This window comes from Podarcis melisellensis (genome assembly GCF_964234715.1).
Source record: "Podarcis melisellensis genome assembly, chromosome: 1".
Classification (NCBI taxonomy): domain Eukaryota; kingdom Metazoa; phylum Chordata; class Lepidosauria; order Squamata; family Lacertidae; genus Podarcis; species Podarcis melisellensis.
This window is the reverse complement of record NC_138528.1, coordinates 8,768,561-8,793,172: the sequence shown is the minus strand read 5'-3', so window position 1 is coordinate 8,793,172 and position 24,612 is coordinate 8,768,561. Positions and strand designations below refer to the sequence as shown.

Here is a 24,612-nt window from a genome sequence, read left to right as displayed (position 1 = left end):
ATTTTCACTAATATATGCATTTGTATGTGCACATTGTCCTAATAAACACATTTTTTAATACACCGCTTGGCTGAAGTGTGACCTTTGAAGGCTGATTGTGTTTTGGGTCACGTCTTGTTTCAGAAAGTGTGAATTAGGTAGCTTCACTTTTAAATGTGAACTTCATTGAACCCCGCCCCCCTCCAATCCCTACATCCATACCATATATTTAAAGCACAAGGCTTCTCCCAAAGAATCCTGGGAACTGTCACTCATCCCGCAACAAGCTGCAATTCCCTGCACCCTTAACAAACTACAGTTCCCAGAATCCTTTGGAAGAGTGACGTGCTTTAAAGGTACAGTGCAGAGGTGACCTTAAGAGGGGTTCCATTATGAGCAGAGCTGCAATTCCATTAATGACAGCTGGCAACTACAGGGGAAGACTGGTAGCAGGGGCAAGAATGTGCTCAGTTCACACGGGGCGATGGCATTCCACATGACATCATAATAATAATAATAACAACAACAACAACAAAACAACAACAACAATAACAACAACAACAACAACAATAATAATAACAACAACAACAATAATAATAATAATACTTTATTTATACCCCGCCCTCCCCAGCCAAGACCAGGCTCAGGGCAGCTAACACCAGGTATAAAAACAATTGATTAAAATACAACTTAAAAACAAGATTAAAATACAACATTAAAATTCAGCCTCATTTCAGTAGAAACTCAAATCAAAAACTTTTGGGGGATGAAAACGTCAAATCTTCACCAAGGCCAACTATCCAGACTGGTCCTACGTGGGCCAGAAAAAAGCCAGGGAAGCCCCCAAATAGGGGTTCCATTACAGAAGGAAAAGGAAAGAGGGGGAGGGGATCAAGTTGATTCCAAGCCAAAGGCCAGGCGGAACAACTCTGTCTCACAGGCGGAAAGAAATCTGATCCTGCAGGGCCCTGGTCTCATGAGACAGAGCGTTCCACCAGGCCGGAGCCAGCATTGAAAAGGCCCTGGCTCTGGTTGAGTGTGCACGACCTAGAACATGCCCCATAATCCCAGAATGTAAAAAGCAGGGTGTTGGAGGGGAAAAAAACATAATACTATGCTAACTGGAGGACACCATGAACGGACTCCCTCAGAAGGTGGTGAGCTCTCCTTTCTTGGAAGTTTTTGAATAGAAGTTGGGTGGCCATCTGTCATGGATGCTATCGCTGAGATTCCTGCATTGCAGGGGGTTGGACTAGATTACCCTGGGGGTCCCTTCCTACTCTGCGATTCTATGATTCTATGATAGTTGATCTGTTTTAAATTTGCAACACAGATTGGCCCTAATCTCCAGAGCCCCAGGACCACACTTTGAGATCTGCTGTAGTAGACACACACTTCAATACATCTTTTTACATGCATTTATAATAAAATATGACTTGCAAGCTTGCATTTCTCCTTAATGCCTCATTCATCTTTTTTTATACTGACACGAAAGAGGGTGGGCTGAATGGAGGGAGGGGGGAAGGAGAGAACTAGGCAAGTAGAAACATATGTATGATTTCTGCTAAGAAAAGAACGAACCTCCCATTTCGAGATTGCACTTGAGATAGCAGCACAAGGCTACATTAGCAGAGAATGTGCCTGGTTGTTAAGTTTTATGCTTCTGCATTCAATGACATCGCCTTATATGGGCCTCTCCTTCTTCGAATGCCTCTCCAGAATACAAATCAAACCGTGAATGGATATATGCCAGTTATAATTATGAGAAACCGTAAGGAGGCTATGAACTAAACAATGCAGTCAGTAGAACGAAAAGGGCTGGTTCTATTTTATTGTTTAGGAAAGCGGGGAGAAACCTAGCCATCGTTAATACTCAAGCATGCATTTGGATACTCTGTTGGTAAATAAAGACAGCTACTGTGACCCGGAAGCTGTATGCCGGCTCCCTCAGCCACTAAAGCGAGATGAATGCCGCAATCCAAGAGTTGTCCGCGACTGGACCTAACGGTCAGGGGTCCCTTGACCTTTTACTGTAAATATATATGTATGTATATATGTATATAGGGACGCAGGTGGTGCTGTGGGTTAAACCACAGAGCCTAGGACTTGCCAATCAGAAGGTCGGTGGTTCGAATCCCCGTGACGGGGTGCGCTTCCGTTGCTCAATCCCAACTCCTGCCAACCTAGCAGTTTGAAAGCACATCAAGTGCAAGTAGATAAATAGGTAGCGCTCTGGCGGGAAGGTAAACGGCGTTTCCGTGCACTGCTCTGGTTCGCCAGAAGCGGCTTAGTCATGCTGGCCACATGACCCGGAAGCTGTACGCTGGCTCCCTCGGCCAATAAAGCGAGATGAGCGCCGCAACCCCGGAGTCGGCCACAACTGGACCTAATGGTCAAGGGTCCCTTTACCTTTACCTATATATGTATATATAAATAAAATGAAGTCTCTAGGTTTCATTTTCAACTGAGAATGAAGAGCCAAGGTGGCGAGCACCAAAGAGTGGGGCTTTGGCCGGAGAGTTCCAAGTTCAAATCCAACCCCCGCTTAGAACGAAGCTCACCCTTCGAAGGAGAAAGACAGAATCAACAAGCTCCACAACAGCCAGTGGACAAACACGTTTTGTGCTTGCTGGTAATGTTCTGCAGCATCACCCTCTGTTATGCAAAGCCTGTCCCTGTTGAGGCTGACCCTTAGCCTCTTCGAATGAAACTGCATCACTTGTTCTTAACTAATAATAAAAAACCAAATATTTATTTCTTAATGTTTATTTCGTTTGTTTTTCATTGTATTGTTTGGCTGCTTTGTTTGCTCGCCACTCCTGGGCTCCTTAGGGAGGAACAGCCGGGTGGGTATTGAATAAATGAAATAAACAACCATCCCCGTCCACTGGCTATGCTGGCTGTGGTGGACTACAACTCCCACCATCCCTCACCACTCACACTGTTGCTGTGAACTGTGGTCCAAAAGGTCTGGAGAATAGCGAAGGCTGTACCTAGTGGCAGAGCAAATTACCACATGCTAAATCAAGCAAATTTAGCATCTTAAATTTAGCATCTTAAAAAGCAGAGACATCACCTTGCCAACAAAGGTCCGTATAGTAAAAGCTATGGTTTTCCCAGTAGTGATGTATGGAAGTGAGAGCTGGACCATAAAGAAGGCAGATCGCCGAAGAATGGATGCTTTTGAATTATGGTGCTGGAGGAGACTCTTGAGAGTCCCATGGACTGCAAGAAGATCCAACCTATCCATTCTGAAGGAAATCAGCCCTGAGTGCTCACTGAAAGGACAGATCCTGAAGCTGAGGCTCCAATACTTTGGCCACCTCATGAGAAGAGAAGACTCCCTGGAAAAGACCCTGATGTTGGGAAAGATGGAGGGCACAAGGAGAAGGGGACGACAGAGGACGGGATGGTTGGATAGTGTCTTTGAAGCTACAAACATGAGTCTGACCAAACTGCGGGAGGCAGTGGAAAACAGAAGTGCCTGGCGTGCTCTGGTCCATGGGGTCACGAAGAGTCGGACACGACTAAACGACTAAACAACAACACAACAACAACAAATCAAGCAAACACTGCTCTGATGAAACACAGCAGAACTCTGGGGATTTCTCACAAGTAGCTGCCCAAGCCAGTACTGTGGTGCGTGAGTTTTAATACATGGTGCCAGATGAAAGTAATATAGAATAGTTGGGGGGAGCAGGACTCCTTGGTGGCCAAATGAGTTGTATGCCTCAAAAGGCGAACCAATTCAATTTAGCCTCTGAATTGCACTAAGAAATAACATTGCAGACAATGGGACATGTCTTTTGTAAACACATTAGCCATGGCCACTGGCAAGTTGCTCCTTTTACCCAAAAGTAGAAATTGCAGGCTCATGAAATATAAATAAATCACTGCAAAACTGCAGAGGCAATGCAGCACATCGATAGAAGCATCATTAAATTTTCAGTAATAACTACTTCCGTATTTGTCTTTGTCTTTTTTCTTTTCTTTCTTTTCTTCAAATTCAGCATTTTCTCACTTTCCACGCCTCACTCCACAAAATGTCTTTAAGATAATAATAATAATAATAATAATAATAATAATAATAATAATAATAATAATAAATCAAATAAAAATCAAATAATGTTTTGCACAACGAAAACTGGACCACACTGCTTTGTGGAAGCATGCTTTCATATGGTACATCAACTATGCTAGAGAGGAGCCCATAACCTCAGTAATAAAGCTACTTTTATTGTTGTTAGCCGCTCTGAGCCCGGCTTCAGCTGGGGAGGGTGGGATATAAATAAAAATTATTAGTTTTTATTTTTATTATTATTATTTCACATTCGTAAGACAGTAAGAAGAGTCCTGTTGGATAAGGTCAATGGCCCATCTAGCTCTCCCTCCTGTTCTCACAGTGGCCAGTCAGATACCCTGAGTGGAAGCCCACAAGCTGGATTTGATCACAAGAGCCCTCCGGCCTCCTATAGTTTACAGCAGCTAACATTCAGAAGCCTAGCTGCCTCCAACTGTAGAGGCAGAGTACAGCATCATGGCTAGTAGCCATGGATAGCCTCTCCATGAATCCTCTTTCAAAGGCATCTTTGTTGGTAGCCACCACTGCCTCCTGTGGGAAAGAAGAAGAAGAGTTTGGATTTGATATCCCGCCTTATCACTACCCGAAGGAGTCTCAAAGCGGCCAACAATCTCCTTTCCCTTCCTCCCCCACAACAAACACTCTGTGAGGTGAGTGGGGCTGAGAGACTTCAGAGAAGTGTGACTAGCCCAAGGTCACCCAGCAGCTGCATGTGGAGAAGCAGGGACGCGAACCCGGTTCACCAGATTATGAGTTCACCGCTCTTAACCACTACACCACACTGGCTCTGTGTGAGTTCCATAGTTCAGCTTTGCGCTGTGCAAAAGAAGTCCTTTCTTTTACGTGTCTTGAATCTTCTAACACTCGGCTTCATTGGCTGTCCACAAGTCCTGGTGTTATGAGAGAAAGAAACTTTTCTCTATCCTCTGCCTTGCATAATTACATAAACTTCTATCGCATCAACTCTTACTTGCCTTTTCTCTGTAGCAAATAGTCCCAAACGATGCGAGTCCCTCCAACATGCTGTCAGGGGCTTTTCTATGGGGTTGCCTAGAGAGACTGGGACCAAGGTCTTTTGCACAGGTCCCCATGTCTCCTTCTCATCCCACACACTCTTTGCTAACATGGCAGGTTGGCATGCAGCAAAGCCCAATGCCAATAATAATAATAATAATAATAATAATATAATTTTATTTATATCCCACCCTCCCCAGCCGAAGCTGGGCTCAGAGAGGCTAACAACAATAAAAGGATTCTAAAATCAATTCATTCTAAAATCAATTCAAATCAAATTAATGGCAACCATTGGGCTAGAGTTCTGGTGAGGATTACCAAAGGAGGGGGGTCAGACTGTGCCTTGGCCAAAGGCCTGGTGGAACAGCTCTGTCTTCCAGGCCCCGCGGAAAGATGTCAAGTCCTGCAGGGCCCTAGTCTCTCTGTGGCCCAGGACCTGCAAGATGTTTTTGTTTGAAGACCGTAAGGTCCTCCATGGGACATACCAGGAGAGGCGGTCCCGTAGGTATGAGGGTCCTAGGCCATATAGGGCTTTAAAGGTTAAAACCAGCACCTTAAACCTGATACTGTACTCCACCAATAGCCAGTGCATCAATGAGACCCCAAATTCCAGGTATCCAACCAAACATCAGGAAGAACTTTCTGACAGTAAGAGCTGTTCAGCAGTGGAACAGACTCCCATGTGAGATGGTGGACTCTCCTTCCTTGGAGGTGTTTAAGCAGAGGTTGGGTGGCCATCGGTCCTGGATGCTTTTGTTGAGATTCCTGTGTTACAGGGGTTTGGACTAGATGATCCCCGGGATCCCTTCCAACTCTAAGATTCTCTGACTCTATGCTTTCCAGGGAAATGTCCCAGCTTCAATCAGGTTGAGCTGAGGACTATCTGAAACCCTGGATGCCACCAGCCAGTGACTACAAGGTTGACAACCTCACCTGGAGTACTGTGTCCAGTTCTGGGCACCACAGTTCAAGAAGGACACTGACAAACTGGAACGTGTCCAGAGGAGGACAACCAAAATGGTCAAAGGCCTGGAAACGATGCCCTATGAGGAACGGCTAAGGGAGCTGGGCATGTTTAGCCTGGAGAAGAGGAGGTTAAGGGGTGATTTGATAGCCATGTTCAAATATATAAAAGGATGTCACACAGAGGAGGGAGGAAGGTTGTTTTCTGCTGCTCCAGAGAAGCGGACACGGAGCAATGGATCCAAACTACAAGAAAGAAGATTCCACCTAAACATTAGGAAGAACTTCCTGACAGTAAGAGCTGTTCGACAGTGGAATTTGCTGCCAAGGAGTGTGGTGGAGTCTCCTTCTTTGGAGGTCTTTAAGCAGAGGCTTGACAACCATATGTCAGGAGTGCTCTGATGGTGTTTCCTGCTTGGCAGGGGGTTGGACTCGATGGCCCTTGTGGTCTCTTCCAACTCTATGATTCTATGATTCTAAATTAGAGAGACCAATGGTCCGACTCCCTAGATGGCAGCATCTTAGGTTTCCAAGATAAACATTGGCATGAACAGATTCCCAGAGCTTGTTCTTTTACTGTTAATTTGAAAGACACAGCATAGATCCAGGAGCTTGAGAAACTTAAGCCTAAAACTCTTTGTGTCATAACTACAGCAAGGAACAGTACTGTTTTCATAGCACATAAAACTTACACACACAGGCATACATATATACACAATGTACATAAAAACTGCACACACGTATGTATCTCACAGGAGCAAGGAGATTTACAGCTATTTAACAAAAGTCATATTAATCACCGTTCCTCCAAGGCACACAGTTTAAGTAATGGGCATGGATGGCTTGAAGAAACAAACGAAGGCAAACGAAGAATAATAAAGCAGTAATTTCTGCTCACTAACACTTTCATGTCCCAACTACATAATAATTCAAGCATGCAATCGAAAAAGTTCAATCCTGCAAACAATTCTTCAGATATTACTCATCTCCCACAATAAAGAACATCAGAGTGATTATATGGCTAGGTAACACCAAAAGAGACCCTCCTGGATGTTTCACTCATTAATCACCTCAATAATTGATGTGTAATAGGCATTGGAGACACTTATAAAGGAGCAAGCGAAGTCTGCCCCAAAACAGCTACACCAGGACAACACACACACACACACACACAGAGAGAGAGAGAGAGAGAGAGAGAGAGAGAGAGAGAGAGAGATGTTCATGATACATGAGGACTACCCACAGATCTAGCAACGAGAGCAAAGGTTTCTGGGGGGAGGGGGGAATTAAAGGTATATATTGGAATCTGGATCCCATTTTGGGGTTATTTTGATGACTGTTACTTTAAGCAGTTTTAAGTGACGCCTCCCCTCCTCAATTGAAATAATATTTTTGTGTGTGTGCTTATTATTTTTTATTGTTTAATGTAAATTTGTTTTTATTCACCTATTTTGAATTTTAAAAGCACCGATAATCAGTTCAAAGCATCTGTAATAAGAACAGAACTATCTCGCACATCCGTACGTCTGTGTTTATTTTAAAAGCTTGCCTCTTTGGGGTTGGGAGAGGAAACGGGAGGTCACTGGCAATGATTATGCTGACATTAACCAGTAGGGATGATTATCTTTGTAATGTTTGCTAATGTTCCTTTAAACTTTCTTTTTTTAAAAAAAATAATATTTATTGAAGTTTCAACAAAATTACAAAAATAAAAGAAAATAAATCCAAAAATACAAAATACAGAAAAATAGAAACAAATAAAAACAAATCAATTTTTCCATATCTTATCTTTCATTTGCTTGTTTCCTTGACCTCCTCACACCTCTTCAGTTAGTTAATTCAGCAAATCCTTTCCATCTTTGTTTTTATCTTAATAATTTATCTTAATATATTGTAACTTTACATTCTCACCTGTTAACAATCCATTTTTACATACTCCTTTGTAACATTACTGCTAAAACCACCTAACTTCATTCCAGCATCCTTCTAACATTCCTTAATTTTACAATGTTTCTGTAGATAGTCTTTAAATTTTTTCCAACCTTCTTCTACCGACTCTTCTCCCTGGTCTCGGATTCTGCCAGTCATTTCCTGTTCCTTTAAACTTCCAGTGAAATTGTTGTAAGACTAAGAAAGCGTCACCATGACGCAATCACAAGGATAGCCCCTTCAGTCCTTCAATACGTCAAAGGTCTCACACAAGGAGATGCACACAGGTATAAAATCCTACTGCTTGCAGTATGCCTCTAAATCAGGCGTCTTCAACCTCGGCCCTCCAGATGTTTTGAGACTACAATTCCCATCATCCCTGACCACTGTTCCTGCTAGCTAGGGATCATGGAGGTTGTAGGCCAAAAACATCTGAAGGGCCAAAGTTGAGGAAACCTGCTCTAAATCATGGAAGAAAAACTCTCTAACAACAGCCAAACCACACAGATGCACTGTAAAACAAATAAAGGTAAAGGTAAAAGACCCCTGGACGGTTAAGTACAGTCAAAGGAGACTATGGGGTTGCAGCGCTCACCTTGGTTTTCAGGCCAAGGGAGCCGGTGTTTGTCTGCAGAAAGCGTTCCTGGTCATGTGCCAGCATGACTAAACAGCTTCTGGTGCAGCGGAAACAGCAAGACGGAAGCCAGAGAGCATGGAAACGTTGTTTACCTTCCCACCACAGTGGTACCTATTTATCTACTTGCACTGGTATGCTTTCAAACTGCTAGGTTGGCAGAAGCTGGGATAGAGCAACGTGAAACAAATAAGACACAGACAAGAGAAAAGCAGGCAAACACTCCCACTACAAAAACAGGTTACACCCGTCTGTCTCAAGAGACAATGGAGTGCACTTCCGCAGGTGAAGTCAAACCAATGAGGAATCACAGCATCTGCTGTAGCTGCAGAGACCGGAAACTCGCAGCCGCTGCCTCCCATGTTGTTTTTGCTGCATTTAGCAGCACTGACATGACTTCTCTGGAGCGCAAGACTGGAAAGTGTGTCTAGAGGTCCTGGGCTGCCCAGATGACAAGACACACACCCCCGGCCTTGCTGAGGTGGTCCAAAGGAAAGCAGAACAAGATGCCTGACACCAGCTTGGCTGCAGGAGTTCCCAGAAGGAGGCATACCAGGCACCATCCAACCATCTTAGGGACTGTGCTCTGGATCTGTGAAGCCTTTTTTTCTTCCGAAAGTATCCCGCAAGGCAGTGGAGGCTTAGGATCAGAGTTTTGCTTCTTCTAGATGGGCTAACTTTCCAGGTTGATGAGCCCCACCTGCCCCTCATTTCCCGCTACAACACGTCCTCTCAAACTGTCAAAGCCTGTCTTTGCACACACATATACAGTACAGTGGTGCCTCGCTAGACGAAAAGAATTCGTTCCGCGATTCTCTTCGTCTAGTGGTTTTTTCGTCTTGCGAAGCAAGCCCATTGACAGCTTAGCGCTACAGCTGTCAAGCGGCTTCCAGCGATCAGCTGTTAAGCGGCTTAGCGGCTTAAGAAAAGGGCAGAAAAAGCGGGGGGAAACCCGCGGGGGGACGCAAGATTTTTTCGTCTTGCGAAGCAACCCCATAGGGAAATTCGTTTTGCGAAGCGCCTCCAAAACGGAATACCCTTTCGTCTAGCGGGTTTTCCGTCTTGCGAGGCGTTCGTCTTGCGGGGCACCACTGTACACCCAAACCAACTTTAAGAAACTAGGAGGGGAGCCTTGGCATGTGCCCAAGAATATAAATATTATGATTCCGGTATGAATGATCAAGAAACATTGACTTATTACGGCCCAAGTTTTTCCTTATTAGTGGTCAATTCGATACCTCCTAACGAGCTGAGGCATCTGAGCACCCAGCATCCCTGTGCTACATACAAAGAGATGCTTCCCACATTACAAGAAAGAGAAGTTTCCGTCTGTCTGCCTTATGTCTCTATGCAGTGCATAGAAGAAGCAGCAAGTACGGTATATCTATATTTGAATCCAAAGATACAATTGGCACATGTTTTCAGCCACAACTCGTCTCAGATATTACAGTGCTCTCTTTTTGGAGAAATGAGTAGGACAAATGGGAACTTTCATTGTAATGGGTGGTATTTGATGCTGGCCCTACTCAGAGTAGACCCATTGACTGTAATGGACATTGCTAACTTAGAATCATTCGTTTCAATGGGTCTGGGCTCTGAGTAAGACTTCACTGAATACAACCCTATATGACCTTGAGCTATATATAACCCATCACTCCACATACAACAAACAGATTATGATTCATGCATTTATTAATGCATTTATTCTTCTAAGTTTTTCCAAAACTTAGAAGCCTATCTGAATTCCCTATCATTCTTCTCAAGCCAGGAATTTTTACAGACTGACCTTCCAAGCCGCACTATGTCAGGTAGGGAAATGGTCAACATCTTTTCTGAGCTGAGTTTTCATGTATGCTCCAGGATGCCTGAAAGAGGACTTTTAAAAAATTAAATAAAAAAAACCCTACAACATACACCAACCTGCTTTAAGTAATCACCATTGTTTATTTCAGTGTATCTTTTATCTTTGTTGGAGGCCGCCCAGAGTGGCTGGGGAAACCCAACCAGATGGGCGGGGTACAAATAATAAATTATTATTATTATTATTATTATTATTATTATTATTATTATTATTATTATTATTATATATCCAACTCCAACTTTCACAGACAGCATCTCCCAAGAGTGACCACAAAGAATGATTAGGATGTTGCTACTTCTACAGTCATAGAAGTCACTGCCTCATCAAACGCACCAGGAGGGCTAGAAAATTGCTGCCATGTTTTGAGAGAGAACTCGAATGCAAATACTCTTCACTCCTGCACAAATTGCACAGACCTCAAGAGGAATAATCAAGGAAGTAGAATTAAGCATGCCCTTGGATGCCTCCAAGATTGTTGCCTGAAATTAAAGCTGCAATTTAGACCTCTCAGCCTCTAATGGCTTACTATACTGAGTACTTTCCTTCAAGTCAACAGGAACAGTGAAATCAGGTCTGGACTAGCTGACAATAAAAAAAGTGTTTCAGATCAAGTAATCGCAAGCAACAGCACTATTAGCTTTGGCCCTTTTCTCAGTGCCAAAGACTTCTGCATTTAAGGTAATATTTGTAGTTCAAAGTCCCCCTCTTCTTCTTTTTTTGAACTGTAGCCACAGAGAGCCACAGAAGATGTCAAAGCAATCAGATCTTCTATTTTTAAAACTGTACATCTTAGAGATTGCAACTTTCTCTCTCTCTCTCTCTCTGGATCACATTTGCAGCTGATACAGCCTTCCTGAAACAATAGTGCTGCATCTGCTTTTGCTGACCGAGTGGTTGACCTTCAAGGAATATGGTACAGCAGTGCCCCCCCCAAAAAAATCTGATAGCGAAAGCATGCTTTTTCTTCTTCCTCCCGCATTAGAAAAAGCACAGGACCACTTATTCTCAGAAAGTGTTGCTTTTAAACATGAAAGAGAAAAGGCTACGAACCTGCCTGCCCCTGTACAGATCACATCTGGGGAAATTCTATTCATGGCAATACACCCTACAAAATACCACAGGGTAGTGATGGCTGTTTTGCAGAATGCCCTTTCATGTTCCATCCATGACGCAGCAGCCATTAGTTGCTTACCGTATTTTTCGTCCCATAGGATGTTCCGTCCCATAAAAGGTAAAGGTACCCCTGCCCGTACGGGCCAGTCTTGACAGACTCTGGGGTTGTGCGCCCATCTCACTTAAGAGGCCAGGGGCCAGCGCTGTCCGGAGACACTTCCGGGTCTCATGGCCAGTGTGACATCGCTGCTCTGGCGAGCCAGAGCCGCACACAGAAACGCCATTTACCTTCCCGCTGGTAAGCGGTCCCTATTTATCTACTTGCACCCGGAGGTGCTTTCGAACTGCTAGGTTGGCAGGCGCTGGGACCGAGCAGCGGGAGCGCACCCCACCGCAGGGATTCGAACCGCCGACCTTTCGATCGGCAAGTCCTAGGCGCTGAGGCTTTAACCCACAGCGCCACCTGCGTCCCTTTTGTTCCGTCCCATAGGACGCACCATTTTTTTGGGGGGGGGGGAATAAAGGGAAAAAAATTTTCCTTTATTTCCCCCCCCCCCAAAGCAGGTCGGGGAAACCGAACCAGGTCGATGAACAGTGGGATGGCGGTGCTGCGCCTCCCTGCTGTCCCCCAAGCTTGAGGGGCTGGCCGATGTCTGTCCGGCGCGCGGGGTGCTCTGCTTCAGGGCGCCCCACCCACTGGCTGGCTGGCTGGCTGCTATCCGCAGCGTGGGGAGCCCCCCGGGGAACTCCTGCAGGGCTCCCCACGCTGCGGGTGTCTGTCCGGCGCGCAGGGCGCTCTCTCCTCCCCGCTTTGCTCAGGCAAGGTGTTCTGGCACTGTCTCGCCTCCTCCGAGCCCTGAAGCTCCTCTCCACTGGAGGTGTGGTTACTCTCCTCCGCTGAGGAGGTGCTGCTTCCCACGATCTTTGGGGGCTCTCTGTAATCCATCCGGCTTTTCCCCTCTCGCCCCTGAGCCGATGGCAGTTCCCTGACAACACCCTTGTGGATTTTTGCCTTGCTGGCCTTGAACTCAAGCATGCCTGGAAGGAGCAAAGCAGGTGTGAGAGTGTGGGTAGATCAGACTTTTTGCCCATCTTGTCAAGCACTGTCTACTCCAGCCTGGTGCCCTCCAACTGTTCTAGACTAAACTCCCATTATCCACATCCTGCATGGCCAATGGTCAAGGATGACTGGGGCTGTAGTCTAAAACACCAAATATGCAGATTGAATTCTCCTTCAGCCCTATAGTAGGGTCTACTTGATGCAGTACGTCTTCTGGAACGGTTAAATACTCTACCCGAAGAGGGCTGAAAATAGTGGGACAGTGCTGCAAGGCTCGGTTAACAGGCTGGTGCGAACATCAGTTTGGTGTAAAAAGAAAATGTTAAAGAATTATTTGAGAATGCAGTCTACGGCCTCACCCAATACCACATAGATTAAGCAGCCTTGTATGCTGCTTGAGCATCTTGGAGGAAGGACAAGATAAAAAAGTAATTTTAAAATTATAGAGTCTTTTTTATAAAAAAAAAAAAGTGTTCCACAATTAGGCAAGATCAGACAAGCCGCAGAGATTAATTTGATCTGCACATTTTATGCAATCAGCAGAGTTCAGCGACTCTTGGATCAGAATTTAGTGTAGGATGTCGATTTTATCATTTAAAATAAAGAATTATTCCTGACAAGTTTTATGGATGTGGTGGACCAGCCTTCTTCTTCCTCATTGATATGGAAGGGAAAAGGAACAGGTCCAATTTTTAACTGGTTGGTTTTTTTAAAAAAATATTTCTGCATATATTTTACCCCATGTAAGAGATCTGGCCCCTGACTTGTAGAGACCATGTGGCACATTTTACAACCAACCATAAACTTCATTTCCACAGTCCTGTTCAACACAACAGTCTTCACATTAATTAGATGTATTTTCCTCCCTTTGTGCAGTATTTCCTTTCCATTTTCTTTCTTTTTAGTGCCTGCAAGACAACTCATAAAGCTAAACTTTCCCAGCTAAGGTTCATTACAAGCAATGAAACTTAAGGAGGAAATATTAAGAGATAAGCTTGTGGTCTTCCATAAAGCCAGCCTGGCAAGCACACACTCAGATGGGCAACCAGACATTGTCATGCTCATACGCCGTTTTTTCCCTCTTGGTTAAACACAAAGGACAAGAACCAACCAAAGCTTAAGGGCATTCAAGACCTACTGATTTAAACCGGAGAGACTCAAGCACAAGCTCAGCTCTCCCACTGAGTGCTTCATTTCTACTCCATCACCTTTCCCCAGTCTACTTGCCTTGCAGGCAGCTTGGACTACAACTCCCATCAGTCTCAGCAAACACAACGCTGGCTGGGGCAGATGGGAGCTGTAGTCCAAAGCATCTGGAGGGCAGCAGGTTGGCAAAGGATGGCCTGATAAGCTGAGTCCTAAAATTAAAGTGAAAGTGATGTACACAGAAAACTAGACAAAAAAACCCAGTAAAAATGTACCATAAAACCGAACGCTACCTTAAAACGCATGCTGGAAAAATAAAGTTTTAGTCATGCACCTGAAGTTCAGCAAAGAGGGTGCCAGTCTAGGAGGGCGTTCCACAGGATTGGGGACACTACAGTGGATGCTAAGGTTGTGAACATGATCCGTGCGGGAGGCACGTTCGCAACCTGCAGCATTCGCAACCCGCAGCGCCGCGTCTGCACATGAGCGGGTTGCGATTCAGCGCTTCTGCACATGCGCAAAGCATGATTTAGAGCCAGTGTGGTGTAGTGGTTAAGAGCGGTAGTCTCGTAATCTGGTGAACCGGGTTCGCGTCTCCGCTCCTCCACATGCAGCTGCTGGGTGACCTTGGGCCAGTCACACTTCTCTGAAGTCTCTCAGCCTCACTCACCTCACAGAGTGTTTGTTGTGGGGGAGGAAGGGAAAGGAGAATGTTAGCCGCTTTGAGACTCCTTAAAGGGAGTGAAAGGCGGGATATCAAATCCAAACTCTTCTTCTTTTTCTTCTTCTGCGCATGCACGAGCGCCGAAACCCGGAAGTAATCCATTCCGGTACTTGCGGGTTCGGCACAGTGCGCAACCCAAAAACACGCATCCTGAAGCGTCTGTAACCCGAGGTATGACTGTACAATGACTGTGTATTCTTGCTGACCTTGTATTGAGCCACAAATAGGTAAGCTCCTTCCCTGCCCGAGCTTGAAGCTGGCTAGGAAGTCACAGAAGGCCTATCCCCACAGCTGCACTGGTCCTTGGAAGAGACCCATGATGTCACAACCAGGACCTCAGCCCTACGCATTGCGCATGTTTTTAATTTGAGGGAGCATCCAGTTATGAAGGTCCCCGCGTAGCCCACAAATTTTTAGTTGTGCCCAGGCTTGTGCTCAACACTGCCTGTGCCTCTCTTGTAATGTGTTATTTTTGTAAATTTTCTGTTCTAGGGACTTCCTTGTCAAGCTCACCAGACGGTAGTTACCTGGGTCTTTTTCTCCTTTTTGAAGATGGGGACAACTTTTGCCCATCTCTAGTCTGTTCTCCAAGAATTCTCAAAGATAATACACAATGGCTAGCTCTTTTAGTACCCTTGGATGCAGCTCATCAGGCCCTGGTGATTTAAATTCATTTAAAGTAGCTAAGTCCTCCCTTACTACCTCTTTTCCTATCTTGGGTTGCAGCTCCCTCCTTACATCATTATTTTTTTTATCACCAGATATAAAGTACAAAAGTAGTCCTGTTTCTATGAGCAAAGATGCTAACATATTACCGGTGCCAAGAGAGAACCATTTATACTGCCAATAGGGTTTAAGCACTGTTCCTACTAGTGTTGAGAGTAGCAGCCCTACTCTATAAAAAGACATAAAATTCCACACAATATTACAATTCAGGGCAATCATTGAAAGTAATCCCGGGCAGAATGCACTGTATTTTCAGACTTTGAAGGCATTCAATAGTAGTCAGGAGATACAAATTGCTTACAAACAAATTGGCTTTTTAAAAAATATAAATGTCTTTGGGAAGGACAATCTGGGCCTAATGAGAGACTTTCGAAACAATTGTGTCTGGTGTTTATTTGTTTCATTACTAGAATAGGACAATTCCAAAGGACAATGTAAGACAAGTAGCGTTGACTTTGATTTAACCTGTTATAAATTGCTTTCATTTGATATTTGCTGATTGATTTTAAACCTGATTCAAGTAAAAAGATCAATCACATTAAATTGAAAAAGGGGGGGAAAGAGGTCCAAACTGAAAAGAGAGAGCTGGCCACCATTCATCTAAAGACACACCTCATATCTTTATTAGAGTTGGGCAACACATTTAGTCCGGGAATCTCTGGAAGAAAGACCATGAATAATCTGATTTTGCTCATGATAGATGAAGTACTACTGGTTTGAAACTCATCATCTGAAGAAGTGTGCATGCACACAAAAGCTTATACCCAGAACAAACTTTAGTTGGTCTCTAAGGTACTACTGGACAATTTTTTAATTTTTTAATTTATTTCGACTTCTTGATCAAGACAGAATCCCACCTGGAGAATCCAAGTACAATTTAACAGCACACATCACGTGAGGCTCCTTCAGAGTATTTTTTATTCAAGGAATTCCCTGGAATACTGTTGCCAAGAATGTTATTACTACAACTGCCATATGGGCTTTCAGTGATGGTGCTGTAATAAATAAGAATTGTTGGAATATCAAGCAACAACTAAATCTTACTTTACTAATACTTCCTCTTCTAATCTATCAAGGAGACATTGGCCTGATTAACACATAATAACTTTAAGCCATTGTTTGTTTAGCCTAACTTTGGTTTGTCTCTATTGTTTCAGGCAGGAACCTTTCCAAGAAGACACCAGGGACTGAACTTGCAACCTTCTGCACATGAGGCATAAAAACATAAGACGAACATACCTTCACATGTGGTGGGAGTGTCCCAAAATCCAACTATTCTGGACAACAGCCATACGAGAAATATGTAAAATAACCAAGCAGGTATTAGAAATCACCCCAGAATTAGCCCTACTAAACATCTTCCAAGACAACAGTGCCCACTTACACCACAAAGAACTCATAACACACCTACTCTCAGCAGCCAGAAACATCATAACCAGACACTGGAGAGACCTGTCAGGAATAAGCACGGACCAATGGTACCAAATAGTATGGGAAACAGCCTTTCTAGAAAAATTAACCAATAAACTGAAACTGACACGGGGACAAATAGTAGAAGACACCTTCACCCCGGTATGGCTCCCCTTTATCACATACACAGCCCAACAAGACGACGACATGACAAAAATCCACCAACAGCATACAAATCAATATGGCTAACCTGATCCAAAACACCCACCCACCCCACTCACACATGAAAACAAAGACCACCACAGCCAACCAAAAATGAACAGCCACACCCTAGGCCAACCCCAACCTCTCTCACCACCAAAGGAACACAAGTGAACAGCAGAGAATCTGCACAAGCAACGCTGACACAAAACCCCAGATATATTAAGTAAAATAGAAACATCACCACCCGACCCCACTCCCACCCATCTTCCCCCCTCCACGTCTTTCCCCTTATTCTTCCTAATGTCTCAACAAATGAAACCGATTTGGTTTTTAAAAAAATGTTACATGGAAAAAAAATACGAGAGATATTGCACATACCTTTGTAAATCAAGAAAATATTTAATAAAAATACATTTAAAAAAATAATCAGATGAATCCTGCTGGAAGAGGCCAAAGGCCCACCTAGCCCAGCATCCTGTTCTACCAGTCACCAGCCAAATGCCTGCAGGAAACCCACAAGCATGACCAGAGTCCAACAGTCCTCTCCCCATTTGTGATTCTCAGCAAATGGTATTCAGAGGCATAATGCCTCTGACAGCCAAGGGAGATAATACAGCCATCATTTTCTTAAACAAAGATATTTATTAAAGTTTCAAAAATTATATAAAAACAAAACAAAACAACAATACAAACAAACAGAAACAGAAACAAGTATAGTTTCAATCCCTTATTTTCTTGTAACTTACTTCCCCGACCTCCTCATACCTCCCCTTTCTGTATTCCAATTTCTAATTATTAATTCAGCAAATCCTCTCCCTTATTTTTCATTTAATTTTTAGCCTTTCTTTTCTTTTTAGCTAATCATTACAGCTGAAAACCACTTAATTTCTAAACCAACGTCATTCTAACATTCATTAATTTTGCAATGTTTCCTAAGATAATCCTTAAATTTCTTCCAATCTTCTTCCGCCGTCTCTCTTCCCTGGTCTCGAATTCTGCCAGTCATTTCTGCCAGTCCCATATAGTCTATCACCTTCATCTGCCATTCTTCCAAGGTGGGTAGATCTTGTGAATACAGCCATCATTACCACTGAGTTCTGACCCTTCCCTAAAGACTGTGGCTCATAGCTAAGCAAGACACCCCATCATCCTAGATTACAAAAACAACCAGCCAGAACTAACTGATAAAACTTGGCGAGATCACCTTACCCCTGCATGCGCCCACTCGACCACTTCAATCAGAACTGGCAGGCTACAAGCGCAGCCATGTAATATCTGCTCTGCATCTGTATGAACTCAACTGTTTTTAGCATGGCAACACCCCCACTTTGGAACTCCCTGCCTATTGATATCAAGTGTGGGAAGCCATCGCTGTGCTCTTCTCGGTGCCTGCTAAATACAGCTCTTCTTTAGGCAAAGCCTACCCTTGTGCTTAGAAATGCTGGTGTGATTTTTTTTTTAAAAAAAACTGTTTAGTATTTTATTATTACTATTCAATCTGTCTCCAGAGAAGAGTGGGCCATCAGGGTGAAGTCAACCCATTGGAGAGTTACAGTGCCTGCTATGGCTACGAAGAACAATATGAGAGAGACATGTTTCGTGCCACTGAGGCAGATGAAGGCATCCAGTTTCGCTGTTACAGACTGTAATGGTTATATGGGGTTGCTTGTGCGTAAGTTGCCGTCACTCCTGGCTAGGTAGCCTGGTTAAACCTTTCCTGGCTGGACAGCCCTTCACTTCGTGGCTGTTCAGTCGCTGGCAGAATCCATCAGTGGGCATTTCTTGAACTTCTTCCAGCAAAGAAGCTCTTTGACACCAAGTCGACGCCTACTTTCCCTGCGCGGACGTCTTCTGCGCAGGGTGGGTGTGGGCAGCGGAGGACCTGTGCTCTCCCCGCTGGTCTCCGGCGAAGAGCCCCCTCTCCGCTTCCCCCATCCGCCCCCCTTTACCCCTGGTGTTACGCTGATTTCCTTCCCCAGCCGATGAGTTCCCTCTCTCCCTGCTTGGCCCTTCTCCGGCATCGCTTGGGAGCCCTGCCTCCACTTCTGGCTCCGATTTCAGTTCCCTGACACAGACGCACCATGGTGTTTTTTCTCTCTGCACTTCTTCTCTCTGCTATTACTATTATTAGTATTTATGAAATTTCTATACTGCCTTCCATCTAGGACCACAGGACAGTTTACAATATAAAAGCACAAAAATGCATAACATAGTAAGAAACAAAAACAATAAACCCCCTCACATAGTTTAAAAGGCCATAGATTGTTTAGTTAGACAAAGGCCTGGGAGAAGAGGATGTTTTTTGCACCTAAAGATATGCAACAAAGGCTCCAGGCAAGCCTCCCTGGGGAAAGCATACCACAAGCAGGGAGCCACCACAGAAAAGGCCCATTCTCAGGTTACCACCTTCCACAGAGTAGTGCCTCCGATGACTTCAGGGTCTGGGTCAGTTCAGTCCTTGAGGTATTACAGTCCTAAGCCATTTAATGCTTTATATATCAAAACAAACAAGATGAATTTTAACAGGGAGAAGTGTAAAGTATTGCACTTGGGCAAAAAAAAATGAGAGGCACAAATACAAGATGGGTGACACCTGGCTTGAGAGCAGTACATGTGAAAAGGATCTAGGAGTCTTGGTTGACCACAAACTTGACATGAGCCAACAGTGTGACGCGGCAGCTAAAAAAGCCAATGCAATTCTGGGCTGCATCAATAGGAGTATAGCATCTAGATCAAGGGAAGTAATAGTGCCACTGTATTCTGCTCTGGTCAGACCTCACCTGGAGTACTGTGTCCAGTTCTGGGCACCACAGTTGAAGAAGGACACTGACAAACTGGAACGTGTCCAGAGGAGGGCAACCAAAATGGTCAAAGGCCTGGAAACGATACCTTATGAGGAACAGCTAAGGGAGCTGGGCATGTTTAGCCTGGAGAAGAGGAGGTTAAGGGGTGATATGATAGCCATGTTCAAATATATAAAAGGATGTCACATAGAGGAGGGAGAAAGGTTGTTTTCTGCTGCTCCACAGAAGCGGACACGGAGCAATGGATCCAAACTACAAGAAAGAAGATTCCACCTAAACATTTGGAAGAACTTCCTGACAGTAAGAGCTGTTTGACAGTGGAATTTGCTGCCAAGGAGTGTGGTGGAGTCTCCTTCTTTGGAGGTCTTTAAGCAGAGGCTTGACAACCATATGTCAGGAGTGCTCTGATGGTGTTTCCTGCTTGGCAGGGGTTTGGACTCGATGGCCCTTGTGGTCTCTTCCAACTCTATGATTCTATGAAAACCAGCACTTTGAATTGGGCCTGGAAACTAACCGGCAGCCAGTGCAATCTAGCCAGGACTGGCGTTCTATGCTCAAACCGCTTTGCCCGGGGAAGCAACCTCATTGCTGAATTCTGCACCAACTGAAGTTTCCAAACCCACTTCACATGCAGTCCCACAAGTCACAGAGGTAAATAACTACAGTTTTTAGAAGACATCTGTCTAGGGATGTTTTTCATGTCTGATACTTTTTTATTATATTCTGTAAGCCACCCAGTGTGGCTGGGACAACCCAGTCAGATGGGCAGGGTACAAATAATAAAACTATTACCATTGTTATACTTATTGTGCTTTTATATTTGCTGGTAGCTGCCCAGAGCGGCTGGGGCAACCCAGTCTGGTGGGCATGGTACAAATAACAAAATCATTATTATTATTATTATTCTAATGCCTTGCAGTAATCTAGTCTACAGGTTTTTACCAGACCAGAGGCAGTTATTAATAGTAGCATTTTACTACCTGAACCAGAGGAGAGGCAACTATTAATTTTAGTACCTGCCTGTTGCGATTGTACGATTCCCCTTGGCTTTTTGCAAGGGGGTTTGGTGAGATGGCCTTTTGTGGTCCCTTCCATTCTATGTCTATATCTATCTATCTAAAGTGGTACCTCAGGTTACATACGCTTCAGGTTACAGACTCCGCTAACCCAGAAATAGTGCTTCAGGTAAAGAACTTTGCTTCAGGATGAGAACAAAAATCATGCTCCGGCGGCACTTTAGCCCATTAGCTAAAGTGGTGCTTCAGGTTAAGAACAGTTTCATGTTAAGAACAGACCTCCAGAACGAATTAAGTACTTAACCCAAGGTAAAGGTAAAGGAGAACCTTGACCATTAGGTCCAGTCATGGCCGACTCTGGAGTTGCGGCGCTCATCTCTTTTTATTCGCCAAGGGAGCTGGCGTACAGCTTCAGGGTCATGTGACCAGCATAACCCAAGGTACCACTGTATCTATCTATCTATCTATCTATCTATCTATCTATCTATCTATCTATATCTATATAAACAACAACACCTGCTTGTTGCGCTTGTACAATTCCCCTTGGCTTTTTGCAAGGGGGTTTGGTAATATGGCCTTTTGCGGTCCCCTCCATTCTATGCCTATATCTATCTATCTATCTATCTATCTATCTATATCTATCTTATCTATCTATCTATCTATCTCTCTCTCTCTCTATCTCTCTCTATCTCTCTCTATATAAACAACAACACCCCAGAATATGTTATATATATTTGTGTGTGCGTGTGTTTGTGTATATATATATATATATATATACACACACACACACGCGCGCACACACACACATATATATACACACACACACACACACACACACACATTATAGCATTTACTGTATATAAAATGAGATCTCTCTCTGTGTGTATACACACATATACATACATGCACACATATACACAGCCCATTTTACGCAGCAGCTAACAGGCAAGGATTACTGCCGCCCCGAGCAACTCGCCCCCCCCCCCCAGGCCAGCAGCACTTACAGCGTGTGGCCGCAGACGTTGACCATGAGCTTGAGGGAGGGGTTCCTGTACTTGGTGGTCTTGCAGCGGGGGCAGCCCTGGTCGTCCATGGCGGCCGGGGCTCCCTTCCTCCTCCTGGCGCTGCAGCTACTCCTCGCCGAGGCTCAGCATCGCCGGGCAACTCCGGCCAGCGGCGTCCCTCCGCAAACAACGTCCGGGCGGCTCCGAAGCCTCGGGAACGAAAGTTCCGCCTGGCGGAGGTCGCGGAGCGGGGGAAGGAAAGCCGCGCCGCACAGAGAGCCCGACGGCTGACTTCTTTGAATTGTCGACTTGGAGGTTGTGATGGGCAGTTGTCTTTCCACAAGGGCCCAGGGGCTGGTGCCAAAATCCAGCACCGCCTGAGCTGTGCGAGTGCGGCTGTATTGAAGTGCAGAGTGTTTGAGGAGTGGGACCTTCGCAGGGAAACCAAAATGCTTGTTTACAAAGCTATTTGTCCTACCAACCTTGTGAAACATGGGCAACTTATAAACGCCAACTCCTTGAAAGATTCCATCAATGGCCATAGCTGTCAACGTTTCCCCTTTTTTAAGGGCAATTCCCTTATTCCGAATAGGAATCCTCATAAGAAAAGGGAAAAGTTGACAGCTATGTCAATGGCATCTCCAGAAAATTTTGCACATCACTTGGGAATATGGGCGAACTAATGCCAGTGTAAAAACAAAAACAATTCCTTCCAGTAGCACCTTAAAGACCAACTAAGTTAGTTCTTGGTATGAGCTTTCGTGTGCATGCACACTTCTTCAGATATCTGTGTATCTGAAGAAGTGTGCATGCACACGAAAGCTCATACCAAGAACTAACTTAGTTGGTCTTTAAGGTGCTACTAGAAGGAATTTTTTTTGTTTTGACTGGCAGACCAACACGGCTACCTATCTGTAATGCCAGTGTACTGGAAGAAACAAAGATCACCAGAGTTGAAGCAATGATTCTTCAACATCAACTTCGTTGGACTCCTCACGTTGTGCGGATGCCTGATGATCGTCTTCCAAAGCAACTACTCTATTTCGAACTTAAGAATGGAAAACGTAATGCTGGTGGTCAACAAAAGAGGTTTAAATACTGTCTCAAGGCATTTTTTTAAAAATGTAGTATAAACACCAACAATTGGAAAACACTGGCCTGCGAACCCTCCAGTTTTCATGGGCTTTGAAGACACTTGAACTCAGGACGCAAGGAAGAAAGGTGCTAGGAGGAAGGCGCACTTGGCAAATCCACACCGTGATCAACTCCCGCCCGGAAACCAATGTCCCCACTGTGGAAGGACGTGTGGATCCAGAACTGGCCTCCACAGTCACTTACGGATTCATTGTTAAAACCGTGTTTATGGAAGACAATATTACTTGGCTACGAGTGATCGCCAAAAAAGAAGAGACTTGGAGGGGGGCAGCCAGGATTTATTGGGGGGTGGAGGAAGGATACCCACCTGTCATCATGGGCGTAGCCAAGGAGGGGCAGCTTCTAAATCCATCAGAATCCATGAAATACATATTTAAGAAATCGAGACAGCAAACTTTTTTTTTAGAAAGGAATGGGCATGGTTTATTGAGTATTTGCAAAACAAACCTAGAAACAGATTAAGACAGGGTTCTTGTAACAACCTGCAGGTTGATATTGGAGATCTATATTAGAAGAGACGCATAAAAGAATGAGTTAAGACAGTTAGGAGTAGGCAGGAAAGGGTAAAAATGAATGTAAGGAACCGCAGAAAAAGGGGGAAGGGAGTCGAAACGGAAAATGTTAAAACTTGGTAAAATAATTGTGGCAATGTATATAAATGAAAAAGGGATGCGGGTGGCGCTGTGGGTTAAACCACAGAGCCTAGGGCTTGCCGATCAGAAGGTTGGTGGTTTGAATCCCCAGAATGGGATGAGCTCCCGTTGCTCGGTCCCTGCTCCTGCCAACCTAGCAGTTCGAAAGCACGTCAAGTGCAAGTAGATAAATAGGTACCACTCCGGTGGGAAGGTGAACGGCGTTTCCGTGCGCTGCTCTGGTTCGCCAGAAGCGACTTAATCATGCTGGCCACATGATCCGGAAGCTGTATGCTGGCCAATAAAGCAAGATGAGCGCCGCAACCCCAGAGTCGGTCACGACTGGAGCTAATGGTCAGGGGTCACTTTACCTTTACCTATATAAATGAAAATTGTAAATAAAAATTTAAAAAATACAAATGCATACAAATCTGAGGTTCGGTCCCCCCCCCCAACAAAAATCAATGCAAATAAATACAAAGCTGAGGTTCTTTCCCCCCCCCAAACAAAAATACTGGCAACACCCACACCTGTCATCTTCCTCTGGCTGAATCAAGCAGATTCAGAATGAAATGTCTCAACAACAGTTGCTTTAAAATTATTTCTCAGAGAAATCTGTCAAAATCTTTCTACAATTTCTACTTTTAGTTAAGTATTTTTTTATTGGACTAGATTGGGGTGGCACGACTACGCCCCACACACCGTTTTAGCTTTCAGACTGCAGAAGGCCATGCAGGTCTCTGCCCCGAGGTGCTTCCAATCTGCCTCTGCGTTGGAGAAGGCAATGTGGCTCCTGTGAGGGGACCTCGGCCTTACTCAGGTGTAAGCCCTGGCTATTTTAAATAGGGCTTGCTTCCCAGGTTGCAGCATGGTCCTCCTGCCTACTGGGAAGCATATCCTGTTGAATTCAAGGAGGCTTGCTCTCAGGAAAGCCAGGGTTGGCATTGCATCTTTAGCATGTGTTAGGGTCCCACTGCCTAATTCAATAGCACTTACTCCCCTTTGTCGTGGCGTTGCATACCCTCCAACATTGCTCGGATGAAAATAGGGACATATAATAAGAATAATAATGAAGTACTGTATATAAATATTAAAAATACTAATGCTTTTAAATGAATAAATATGTGGATGTTTAAAGCTCACATACCTTCAGTGGT

At 44.5% G+C, this 24,612-nt stretch overlaps 1 protein-coding gene across 1 annotated transcript in view; it reads right to left on the bottom strand.

The window, feature by feature from the left end:
- The window catches only part of MNAT1 (MNAT1 component of CDK activating kinase), a 138,924-nt gene extending 117,098 nt beyond the window's left edge, over nt 1-21,826 (bottom strand). The window contains exon 1 of the mRNA XM_081914914.1: nt 21,669-21,826. Within this exon, the coding sequence (XP_081771040.1) occupies nt 21,669-21,757 (89 nt within the window). The 5' untranslated portion in view covers nt 21,758-21,826. The remainder of the gene's footprint in view (nt 1-21,668) is intronic.
- Nucleotides 21,827-24,612: the final 2,786 nt, after the last annotated feature.